Genomic DNA, 12,876 nt, shown 5'->3' with positions numbered 1-12,876 from the left:
CGGTGAGATTGGCGAGCCCTGCGTCACCCCCCGCCCCTGTGGGAAGTATTTTGTTTGTTTGTCTCCAATTTTAACTGCACATTTGTTGTTTGTATACATTGATTTAACTACATCATATGTTTTCCCTCCTACCCCAATTTCGATAAGTTTCAGGAATAAACCGTCATGCCAGATGGAGTCGAAAGCCTTCTGGAAATCTACAAAGCATGCGTAGATTTTGCTTTTGTTATGGTGAACGTGTTTGTCAATTAGGGTCTGTAGGGTGAAGATATGATCGGATGTTCTATAGTTTGGCAGGAATCCAATTTGGCTTTTACTCAAGACATTGTGCTCCTCAAGGAAGTTTATAAGTCTTTTGTTTATGATGCTACAGAATACCTTCCCCAGGTTACTGTTTACACAGATGCCTCGATAGCTGTTTGGGTCGATTTTGTCCCCACTTTTGTATATGGGCGTTATGAGTCCTTTGTTCCAGATATCAGGGAAATAACCGACACTCAGAACCAAGTTGAAGAGTTTTAGGATAGCCAGTTTCATTTTGTTGTCTGTGTGTTTAATCATCTCGTTTAGTATGCCGTCTGTCCCGCAGGCTTTTCCTGGTCGCAGGTCCTTGAGTTTTTCAAGAAGTTCTTTTTCTGTTATTATGGCGTCCAGCGGGTTTTGGTTATCTTTTATGGCTATTTCTAGCTTTTCCAGTTTTTTGCATATTTGGTGTTGCTCTGGTCTTAGTGTGTTTTTCTGGTATAATTTTTCAAAGTGGTTTACCCATGTGTCCCCATTTTGAATGGCCAAATCGTCGTGTTGTTTTTTGTGTAGTGTTTTCAAGTTTCACTGTGGGGACTGACACACTCACTGTCGGGACTGACACACTCACTGTCGGGACTGACACACTCACTGTGGGGACTGACACACTCACTGTCGGGACTGACACACTCACTGTCGGGACTGACACACTCACTGTGGGGACTGACACACTCACTGTCGGGACTGACACTCTCACTGTCGGGACTGACACACTCACTGTCGGGACTGACACACTCACTGTCGGGACTGACACACTCAGTATTGGGACTGACACACTCACTGTCGGGACTGACACATTCACTGTCGGGACTGACACACCCACTGTCGGGACTGACACACTCACTGTCGGGACTGACACACCCACTGTCGGGACTGACACACTCCCTGTCGGGACTGACACATGCACTGTCGGGACTGACACACCCACTGTGGGGACTGACACACTCACTGTCGGGACTGACACACTCACTGTCGGGACTGACACACTCACTGTGGGGACTGACACACTCACTGTCGGGACTGACACACTCACTGTCGGGACTGACACACTCACTGTCAGGACTGACACACTCATTGTCGGGACTGACACACTCACTGTGGGGACTGACACACTCACTGTGGGGACTGACACACTCACTGTCGGGACTGACACATTCACTGTCGGGACTGACACACTCACTGTGGGGACTGACACACTCACTGTCGGGACTGACACACTCACTGTCGGGACTGACACACACACTGTCGGGACTGACACACTCACTGTCGGGACTGACACACCCACTGTCGGGACTGACACACTCACTGTCGGGACTGTCACACTCACTGTCGGGACTGACACACCCACTGTCGGGACTGACACACTCACTGTCGGGACTGACACACCCACTGTCGGGATTGACACACTCACTGTCGGGACTGACACACCCAATGTCGGGACTGACACACTCACTGTCGGGATTGACACACTCACTGTCGGGACTGACACACCCAATGTCGGGACTGACACACTGTCAGGACTGACACACACACTGTCGAGGCTGGGACATGAGGAATGGCCTCTTGGGTGCAGTTCTAAGGTATTGTAGCTCAGCGTGAGTCAGTGCATTCAGCGGTGTACAGTGAAATGTTGGGAGTGAGCAACGTCAGTGTGTGAAGCTGAGCTTTTGTCGTATCAATGGGCTGATCAATTGATCCATTTCAATTGATCCATTTGCTTCATTGACACTGGATGTTTGTGTTTTTGTCTCTTCCAGTGTAAGTCATGCATCCAAGGGACACCTGGACAAAACGTGAGTACTGCACGGGATTACTTTCTCACGTTTTTCGTAACATTGACAGTATCACTATCTGAACTCCATGGATCCTGCTGCTTTGTGCTGATTGGTTTAGGTCCTGTGTGTCAGTAATGCCATCACGTTGCATCACAATGCGTTGGTCACAATAAGTAGATCATACTGCCTGGCGTGATGTAGACCCATGCAGACCAGTTCAATCGCCAGTCTGTCCTCTGTTTCCCCGCACTGTTTCTGGACTAGAGACGGAATACAATTATAGGCAGAGTTGTCTCTTCGGTTAACTACCCAGTGCTGGAAAGTGAGCGTGTGTGGACATTGGATGAGGAGCATTGAGTACGATTGGCCCAGCTTCGAATGTCAAGGCCGGGGTATCAAACTCCCTGATGAGACATCCTGGCCTTTGGCATGGGCCACATTCAGCAGAAGTTATTTGGACACACATTGGTATGCGGTTCGCCCATTTTTTGGATGTAAAACGTGTTCAATGTAAACCAATTTCAGGCGTGGGATCCTGCTCCTAATCTGCGTTGGTGGGAGGGCCATCGCCATCTTTGTCCTCGCTGCTTTTAGGAGTCCCTGGTGATTAGCTGGGCTTGGGTTGGAATGTAGCTGTGCTGATCTTAAGGTCCAGAAGGAACTCAAGCTTCCCTCCTGTGGTGTGTGAGCGGCTCGTTCTCCCCGCCTTGGAGCACATTCCTAGATTCTAATATCCCGCAGACCGGAAACATTCCCGGGTGATTTAAGCTTCAGTTGGTCAGAGAGAGGTGATTAGAAGAATCCACATGAAGCCCGCTGTTTGACTAAAGTAGGAAAGGTTCAGAAAGAGAGGAGAAGTATAGGGTTACACTTGGATTTAAGTTCCCTCAATGGCCGAGTGGGTAAAGGAACCCCGATGGGAAGGTCCCAGGTTTGATTCCTGGACTGTATTGAATTAGTTGACTCTCAACAGGTCAGCAGGTGGGGTGACAGACCTGGCCTCGATGCACTGAAATAAGGAGAGTAAAATCCGCCAGGGCTTCGTTCCTGAGCAGCGTCCAGTACAGGTGCATGTTGGGCAGGGCTGGGTTGGTTCAGCTGTGACCCCTCCTTGGTGGAAAAACTGCTGACACTCAACCCTCCAGATGAATGGGCGAGGTACTGGAGGGCTGGGGGTGGATGCTGGCGGAACGGACCTCCAGCGAGAGCCACCACCTTCAGCAGAGGAGCTGGGAGAGACGGAAACTGGCCAAATGTCGTTTCTGAAATGGAATTAATTCTGCTCTTCTCTATCAATCTCCTGTAGGACGCTAGCGGAATGGCCAGACAGAAGGTAATTAACAGTAATTACTCAGCTTCCTGCTCCAAGCACTTACTGTAACGCTTCAGTAATGAGCTCCAACAAGCATGAACTGGAGCTTATGTGAATGTCAGAGTAGAATGTAAAGTGCATCAAAGGCTAATTATTCGAATGAAGATGAGTCAGTCACCGATTATAATCACAAACACTGGGCTTACCAGTTCTGCAGTGGGACAGGCTGCTTCATATCTCACAGTCCAACAGAGGAGATGTGTGACTTGCACATTCGTTAGTAATAATCTTCCGAAGCTCTCTTCATTCGGGAATTGTACCAGCAGATTGCAAAATTGCTATTGGCTCTCCATTATTTAAGAAGGGTGGGAGAGAAACCAGGTAACTACAGGCCTGTCAAGCTAATGCCAGTTGTGGAGTGTTTGATGGGACAGTGTAGATGGAGCTTTACTCTGTATCTAACCCATGCTGTACCTGCCCTGGGAGTGTTTGATGGGACAGTGTAGGGGGAGCTTTACTCTGTATCTAACCCGTGCTGTACCTGCCCTGGGAGTGTTTGATGGGACAGTGTAGAGGGAGCTTTACTCTGTATCTAACCCGTGCTGTACCTGCCCTGGGAGTGTTTGATGGGACAGTGTAGAGGGAGCTTTACTCTGTATCTAACCCGTTCTGTACCTGCCCTGGGAGTGTTTAATGGGACAGTGTAGGGGGAGCTTTACTCTGTATCTAACCCATGCTGTACCTGCCCTGGGAGTGTTTGATGGGACAGCGTAGAGGGAGCTTTACTCTGTATCTAACCCATGCTGTACCTGCCCTGGGAGTGTTTGATGGGACAGTGTAGAGGGAGCTTTACTCTGTATCTAACCCCATGCTGTACCTGCCCTGGGAGTGTTTGATGGGACAGTGTAGAGGGAGCTCTCCTCAGTATCTAACCCGTGCTGTACCTGGCCTGGGAGTGTTGATGGGACAGTGTAGAGGGAGCTTTACTCTGTATCTATCCTGTGCTGTACCTGCCCTGGGAGTGTTTGATGGGACAGTGTAGAGGGAGCTTTACTCTGTATCTAACCCGTGCTGTACTTGCCCTGGGAGTGTTTGATGGGACAGTGTAGAGGGAGCTTTATTCTGTATCTAACCCGTGCTGTACTTGCCCTGGGAGTGTTTGATGGGACAGTGTAGAGGGAGCTCTCCTCAGTATCTAACCCGTGCTGTACCTGCCTGGGAGCTATACCAAGGACTGGTCCCAATGTGAGACAAGCTTGCAGTCTGTACCGGAAATGTTATACCAGTAGTGGATTTAATACACGATCTCATTCCTGGAATGCGTTAATTTAATTGAATATCTTTCTTTACTGAACCTGATAGCCCTGTTGTCCTAAACACAGCCTCTACACCAGCCCCAAACAGCTTGCCCCACAAGCCCAGAACCTTAATTAAGGGTAAATTATTGATGGTGATATTCTGTGTTTGTGATTCCGGGGGACAGCTGTTACACAAGGAGCTTGTTTCCGAAGATTGGGCTGGACACAGCCTCCTGACCATCCATCCATTGGATTATTCCGGCCTGTCGAGCTGTCTGATGCTTTGTGCCAGGAACCTCTAATCTTTTACAGGTTGTGCAAAGGAATGTATGAATGAGCCTCAGCTACTCCTGGGCCCCCAAGCCTGAAGCTCCCGTGCAGACCTGTAGGCCTCTGGAATCTGTGGGCCAACTCCAATCATTCCCATCCCTCCTTCCCTAATGACTCAGGCACGCTCTGGACCAGCTCCACTGGAACCAGCACACCAGTATGTCACACACGTGGTCATTTTACGACCAGACTATTCATCCATTTGGCGCATCACAGCTGAGCCCAATTTCCACCCGCCCCCCACCCCCTGCCCCTTCCCCCCACACTCATACTTGTGACGAGCTGAAACCCCAGTTTTCTTTCCCCGTCTCCTTCTCCAGCAGGTCAGTTGTATTGTCCCCTTACTGCTGCTCTGCCTGAAATCAACTAACTCACTCGGGATCAGGGGTCAAGCCTGGGATCTTGCTGCTCTTTATGATTCAGTACCAGAGCAGGTGGTGTTAGCGCTCTCTGAGGATTCAGTGATCTCCTGAATCTGGTTGTATATGGCCTGCGAATTACTGCCTTGAATAAAGACGGAAAAGACTGCACTGAGCCTGACCCTTTTTGTCTTGACTCTCTCCCTTTGTCTAGTCTCTCCTCAGCAACATCTGTGTTGCAGAATTCATAAGTTCTTTTCTTTACATGCTATTAACTGCATGTTTATCAAAATCAAAACAAATCGCGTGACTGCAACAGCCAGGCCCTGTTGCTACGTCCATAACACTTAGGCCTGAGGCTTTCTATAGCAAGGCCTCGCTATCGCTCTGACTACAATGAACTGTTCCAATTAGAGACATAACACAGAGTAGCAGTAAACTCAGAGCTTTGTGTTGTGACGCTGTACTTCACAGACACGTGTGCATGTAGAGCAGCAGTGTGTTTGCTGGAGACTTTTCATCAAAGAGATGAGTTTGTAGCTCGGACAATTTGTGGGTTGGAGGCCTTGGACACTCAGCCAACACTCAATGTGGTAACCATTAAACAAAGTGGCCGACTGCCAACTCCAACAGATGCTTTTCTTCACGCTCTGGACTCCTGAAGCAGGATCAGGGAAGAGTGGCCCAGTCTGGGGCCCTTCTTGTGAGGTGGAGGCAGATACCATAACATCATTGAAACAGGAATCGGCGAAGTATTTGAGACTGAAAGGCTAAAAGGATTAGAGCTAGGGTTGCCAACCCAACCATTGTCCTGGAGTCTCCAATAATTAAAGATTAACCTTTTGGACATTGCTGCGAATAGGGGCATTAAAAAACTTTTCCTGGAACACTTCTGTTAATTCATTGTAAACATATTGGAGATGGGATAGAAAGGGCTGTTTGACTGGTCAAGAATTATTCGATCGTGTAGCAAAGAGCCTGTTTGCCCTGCTGGCATGGGAATTCCTAGAGACCTCATTGCTGCTTCCCGCTTCCAGCTGGCCCGCCCCACACTCCCGCCATTTCTGGGTAGGCGACGCGCCAAGAAGGTGGACATCTTGTGCGACAAATGGCAGGAGTGTCGTGGCGGGGCAGTTGGAGGCAGGAAGTTGTGATCAAACCTGCAGGAATACGTTCAACCAGAGTTGGCAGGCCGAGTGTAGAAGAGCCCGCACCAGCACCGGTGCAGTGGGCCAAATGGCCTGACTCTGTGCTGTAATTTCTATAATTCTATATTCTCTATTTTTCTCTTTTCTTTCTCTCTAGCTGTTATCGTCACCAGTAGCAATGAGTGAAGAGTCTGAACTGCAACGTAACTGCCATCTTCACTTGTCCCTTGTCCCTTTCTGCCCCAAATATAATCGATTTATTTTGAACTCGGACCTCCATGTCGACACAAGTGACCGATTTAGACCCTGGCTGGCACAGTCTTGACATCGACTGTGTTTTTAAAGTAAAAAGTAACCTTGTTAACTGAGGCTTGTTCCTTCAGAGAAACACGGAATCGCGTGAGTAACAGCGAGGGAAGTACTTGTGGTAATAGTAAATGTGGAACATGAGGGCAGAAATAAAACTGGTTTTCAAACATCGATTTATTGGATAAATGGAATCCCTGCCTAGAGGGAGCTGAAGAACCCAGAGTGACTGCTAGAGTTAGGCTCAGTTCAGATCTAGGCCCGAGTGCTCCACAGGGCAGATAGAATTTAAACCCCTCCCTCGCCCTGCCCCCCACTCTTGGGGGAGGGGGAGGGACAGCAGGGAAGAGGAGGAAGCAGAAGGGAGGAGGCAACCCAGACAGCCCCTTCCTGCCAGGGCTGTCCATGATCAACTCATCCAACTGTGGTAGCAGTGAATGCAACCCCAATTCCCCATTCAACCTTCGTCCCACACCTTGCCTTCCTCTGTTACTAACCATCAGAGCGTTCTCTTGGCGACAATGCTACAATAAAAGCCACCACAAAGCAAACATTCCAAACCAATTTTATGAATCAAACCATTACAATATTTCATTCAAAAGTCAACTAATCACCCCTGTACATTCCCTAGTGCCTGTCTTCTGTGTGCCTTTACCTGTCCTAGTGCTCCTACGCAGTGCTGCCCCAGTGGCTGCAGTATGGCTGGTGGAAGGCTGATGACTTTCAGTGGGGGAGACTGCAGATGCAGGATGACCTCGATAAGCTCTGGGCCTAGTAGGCCCGGCTTCAGACTGCACCAGCTCGGCATAGGCGGCAGCAGTCTGGGCTGGCTGGCTGACAGGCAGCAGGAAGGGCACTGGTGGAGTGGCAGTGGTGGGAGGACGAAAACTATCATCCTGAGAGAGGACAGCAGGTTCGTGCTCCACGGGGCCACTGCCACTCCCCTGGGGCGGCGCCTCAGCAATCCTAGTAATCTGTTGGAGGAAAGATTGCTGGACAGCTGTGAGACCCTGCAAGCCCCTTTCAACACTGATAATCCCAACTATGATGGCAACAGTCTGTGCTTGTGATGTTGCGTGGCTTCTGCTTGTGCTGCAATGGAAGCTGAGATATCAGCCATCAGACGCTGCATCGTGGTTGGGTCCATAAGTGCGCTAATGTACCTGCCCACCCCTTCCACGCTGGAAATGATGGGCTCCAAACTCTGCGCAAAGCCCTGTGCAAGGTTGGAGCTGGACACCTCCATGCTCCTTAACATGGCACTCAGACGTTCTGGCAGGCCTCCAATGCACAAAACATGTTGGTGTGCATACCCATCAGCTATGTTCTGTAGGCTGCCCCATCAATGTCCTCATCTGAGCTAGCACCTGCACTACCCTTTCCCCCCAGTCCTGGCTGCAGCCAGCTCATGCCCGGTGACTCACCACTTGCAGATCTCGCCTCTAAGCTACCCTCTAAAGTCCACGCAGTGCCAGCATCTGAGCTGGTGGCTGCAAGTGGCCAATCGAGTGATGGTGTTTCTTCTTCATCATCACTCTCCTCTCCCTCTTCCTCTTCCACCACTCCCTGGCCAGGTTGGAGATCCTTGGGTCTCTGAAATGAGAAAGGCACAAGGGTAGGGTTGTATTGAGGGGGAGGGAGGGGGGAAAGTAAGAGGTACATGCTTACACCATCTGCAGCTTGTAAGTCAAGAGATTGTGGGATGAGGGATATGTGGGATGTGAGAAAGAGAATTAGGTATGAGCATACCGTCATGTTCAATGCTTTCAGTGCCGCTGCTGGCCACAGCGTCAGTCACAGCCACTCCAGTTATGCTGAGCACCATCTCCTCAATGGAATTAGGATATGGCGGTGCGTCTGTCCCCCTCCGGTTAGCTGCCACTGCCTACGGTTGTGTGCAAGCTGTGAGATGTGGGTGTGAGGCTTGCGGCAGTGGTAAGTGAGTGAGGGTGAGATGGAGCATGTATGAATCAGGTATGACTCCTGATTGATAGAGATCGTTGGAAGGTAAGTAATGGGGGGGTGGTGAATTGAGTAGTGTGTGAGGCTCGTGGTGCAGTTTGTAGGGTATGGCATTTGAAAATGAATTCACTGATCTTGACCACTCGTGTGAGGTCATTAAACTTCTTCCGGCACTGCATCCAGGTCCTCAGGGCAACACTGTTGGCATTGACCTCCATGGCTTTCTGCTCTCAGTCTTCATAGTGTCTGTCTGGGGGGCCTCCAGGCCCCCTGAGGAAACAGGACCTCTGTCCTCCTCTCCACCTCCTGCACTAAGACATCCAGTGCTGTGTCTGAGAACCTTGGAGCCCACTCTCTGGCCTGTTATGCCATTCCTGTGTGTTTCCCAAGTGAAATTCCCTTCTGCAATGTCTTCCAGCACCTGGTGTTGTCAAACATGCACTTCTCCTTTAAGAGGTGCAGACTGGCTTTAAGAAGTGCAGGCTAGCTTTAATTGGAGCTAGCCCCACACAAACTCAGGCCCCCTACTGAGCATGCAGCTGCTCAGCCGCACATTCAGCGCTGGGCTGCACACCACTATTATTCTAATTAGCAGGCGGCACAAAGTTTGCGTGTTGCCTGCAGTACTTTGAACGCGATCCCCGCGCCCGTTTCTGAGGGCTATCGAATTTTTAGCCAATTGTTTTTAATCAAGGAGGCAAATGAATGTCTAAGTGAGCGTGCGCTTTGCTGTTGTAACAAACATTAAGGAAGAATATACCAAAAAATATTGGGCTAGTTTACTTGGAAAAGGGACTTTTTTTTGAGGATTGTGATGGGTTTTGCCAGCGCAGGTCCACGTGAAGTGTTCACTGTGATCGGGACTTCCCCATGTTGTTCTACACTGTGGGAAACAGGGGCCCCCATTACAGTGACTTTGTACTCTTCGGTCTGAAGGTAGGAGATTCTGATCTCATGCCAAATGTGCCAGGGTCAGAAAAATCTGACACGAGCAGCCCTTTAAAACAAATTCAGTCGATTTAACTGTCAATTTCCTTTGTGAAAGGTCTTGGAGTCAATGTTTTTGACTAACTCAGACAGCTACAGATCATGGCATGTGCTAATGACTCTGCTTACTTTAACATCCTATTCGACCCTGAGCTGAGCTTACGACTCCATATCCTCTCCATCACCAATACTGCCTACTCCACCTCCGTACCATCACCCGTCTCCCTGCCTCAACTCATCTGCTGCTGAAACCCTCATCCAAGCCTTTCTTACCTCTGGACTCCACTATTCCAACACACTCCTGGCCGGCCTCCCATCGTCCACCCTCCATAAACTTGAGCTCATCCAAAACTCTGCTGCCCGTGTCCTAACTCGCACCCAGTCCCGTTCACCCATCACCCCTGTGCTCACTGCCCCATGTCCTAACTCGCACCCAGCCCCGTTCACCCATCACCCCCTGTGCTCACTGCCCCATGTCCTAACTCGCACCCAGTCCCGTTCACCCATCACCCCTGTGCTCACTGCCCCATGTCCTAACTCGCACCCAGCCCCGTTCACCCATCACCCCCTGTGCTCACTGCCCCGTGTCCTAACTCGCACCCAGTCCCGTTCACCCATCACCCCCTGTGCTCACTGCCCCGTGTCCTAACTCACACCCAGTCCCGTTCACCCATCACCCCCTGTGCTCACTGCCCCGTGTCCTAACTCGCACCCAGTCCCGTTCACCCATCACCCCTGTGCTCACTGCCCCGTCTCCTAACTCACACCCAGCCCCGTTCACCCATCACCCCCTGTGCTCACTGCCCCGTGTCCTAACTCGCACCCAGTCCCGTTCACCCATCACCCCCTGTGCTCACTGCCCCGTGTCCTAACTCACACCCAGTCCCGTTCACCCATCACCCCCTGTGCTCACTGCCCCGTGTCCTAACTCGCACCCAGCCCCGTTCACCCATCACCCCTGTGCTCACTGCCCCATGTCCTAACTCGCACCCAGCCCCGTTCACCCATCACCCCCTGTGCTCACTGCCCCGTGTCCTAACTCGCACCCAGTCCCGTTCACCCATCACCCCTGTGCTCACTGCCCCGTCTCCTAACTCACACCCAGCCCCGTTCACCCATCACCCCTGTGCTCACTGCCCTGTGTCCTAATTCGCACCCAGTCCCGTTCACCCATCACCCCTGTGCTCACTGACATTCATTGGCTCCTGGTCTGGCAAAATGTCTCGATTTTTACATTTTCAGCCTTGTTTTCAAATCCCTTCATGGCCTCGCCCCTCCCTATCTCTGTAAACTCCTCCAGCTCTACAACTCTCCGAGATCTCTGTGCTCCTCTAATTCTGGCCCCTTGTGGTGATCTGTTGTTGATTCAGTAAAGGACGACAGTGAGTTGATATTGACTGAATTCAGTGGTTTAACTGCTCTCGCACTGTAAGAGGGAACCCAAAGAATGTTTGAACATCGACAAATCATGAGATTAGATCATTGTATGGCAGTCGACCTGCTTTTAGATACTTTCTTTATATAAGATGTGCAGGACAGTGTCTAATTGGATAATCCTTTCTTTTGTTTTGCCTATCCGTTTTGTGTGTGTGTGTGTGTGTGTGTACCCCATTCCTTCTCTCTCAATCTCACCCTCTTTCTCATTTTCAATCCACTCATCTATCTCATCGCTGTCTCAATCCACCCATCTATCTCATAAGTGTTCAAAATTAAAATTGCTGTCTCATCGCTATAAGTGTTTAGCATTGAACATTTTTAACTTTCAAGGAAACAGGTGATACTATCACTTGCCTTCAACTTCCAACAGTTTTTGAAAAAGTTAGCTAACATTAAATGAAGTCTCTCTCACTCTTTCTGTGTCTCAACCCCTATTTGTTCATCCCTGTTTGGCATAAAAATAAAACAAAAAAGGTGACTCAACCGTGGCTAGCAAGGGAAATTAGGGATAGGCCAAATATAAATTGGCCAGAAAAAGCAGCAAACCTGAGGATTGGGAGCAGTTTAGGATTCAACAAAGGAGGACAAAGGGATTAATTAAGAGGGGGGAAATAAAGTATGAGAGTAACCTTGCAGGGAACATAAAAACTGACTGTAAAAACTTCTATAGATATGTGAAGAGAAAAAGATTGGTGAAGTCATGCATAGGCCCCTTGCAGTCAGAATCAGGGGAATTTATAATGGGGAACAAAGAAATGGCAGACCAATTAAATACATACTTTAGTTCTGTCTTCACAAAGGAGGACACAAATAACCTCCCAGAGATGTCGGGGAACATAGGGTCTAATGAGAGGGAGGAACTGAATGAAATCAGTATTTGTAGGGAAATGGTGTTAGGGAAATTGATGGGATTGCAGTCTGATAAATCCTGATAATCTACATCCTAGGGTACTTAAGGAAGTGGCCCTAGAAATAGTAGATGCATTGCTGGTCATCTTCCAAAATTCTATAGACTCTGGAACAGTTCCCGTGGATTGGAGGGTAGCTAATGTAACCCCACTATTTAAAAAAAGTGGTAGAGAGAAAATGGGGAATTATAGACCGGTAAGCCTGACATTGGTAGTTGGGAAAATGCTAGAGTCCATTATAAAAGACCAGCTGGGGGTGGGCCGGTGTTGCCAGGGCAGTTTAGAGGGCCGCGCGGTTGCCGGCCGGCCGCTGCCCCGCTCTGTGTCTCGGGCCGTGCGGTTGATGGCCACCCGCTGCCACTCCCCCGCTCTGTGTCTCGGGCCAAGCGGTTGTGAGGCCCGGCCCGAGTGACCCCAACTCACCTCCCGCTCTGGCGGGCCGACACAGCTGCCCCGCTCGCTATTGAGGAAAAGCAGGGGAAAAAATGGCGGCGAGGTTTCAGGAGGCTGCAGGACTAGGTCCCGCCCATGATGCACCAATTGGTCAACCATCAGGTCACTGAACTGTAGGATTGGTCAACCATCACGTCACTCAACGCTAATGAGTGGTAGGATTGGTCAACCGCTAATGAGCGGATTTTTGAACGTTTTTTGTATACTGTCCAAACAATGTTTGTCTGACCAAAAAGTAAATACACCTATGACACTCCCCTGATCATCAGCTTTCTTTTGATATAACATATGTGTAGGT

General features: G+C 49.8%; 1 protein-coding gene across 7 annotated transcripts in view; it reads left to right on the top strand.

The window, feature by feature from the left end:
* The window catches only part of col16a1 (collagen, type XVI, alpha 1), a 636,201-nt gene that overhangs the window by 293,213 nt on the left and 330,112 nt on the right, over positions 1-12,876 (top strand). For all 7 annotated transcript variants that reach the window (XM_085962342.1, XM_085962338.1, XM_085962337.1 and 4 more), the window contains 2 exons: positions 2,061-2,096; positions 3,385-3,411. In XM_085962342.1, coding sequence (XP_085818468.1) covers positions 2,061-2,096; positions 3,385-3,411 — 63 coding nt within the window. The remainder of the gene's footprint in view (positions 1-2,060; positions 2,097-3,384; positions 3,412-12,876) is intronic.

Source organism: Somniosus microcephalus, chromosome 20 (genome assembly GCF_052327205.1).
Source record: "Somniosus microcephalus isolate GS21.2 chromosome 20, FLI_Smic_1.0, whole genome shotgun sequence".
Lineage (NCBI taxonomy): Eukaryota > Metazoa > Chordata > Chondrichthyes > Squaliformes > Somniosidae > Somniosus > Somniosus microcephalus.
This window is presented reverse-complemented; position numbering and strand designations above follow the sequence as displayed.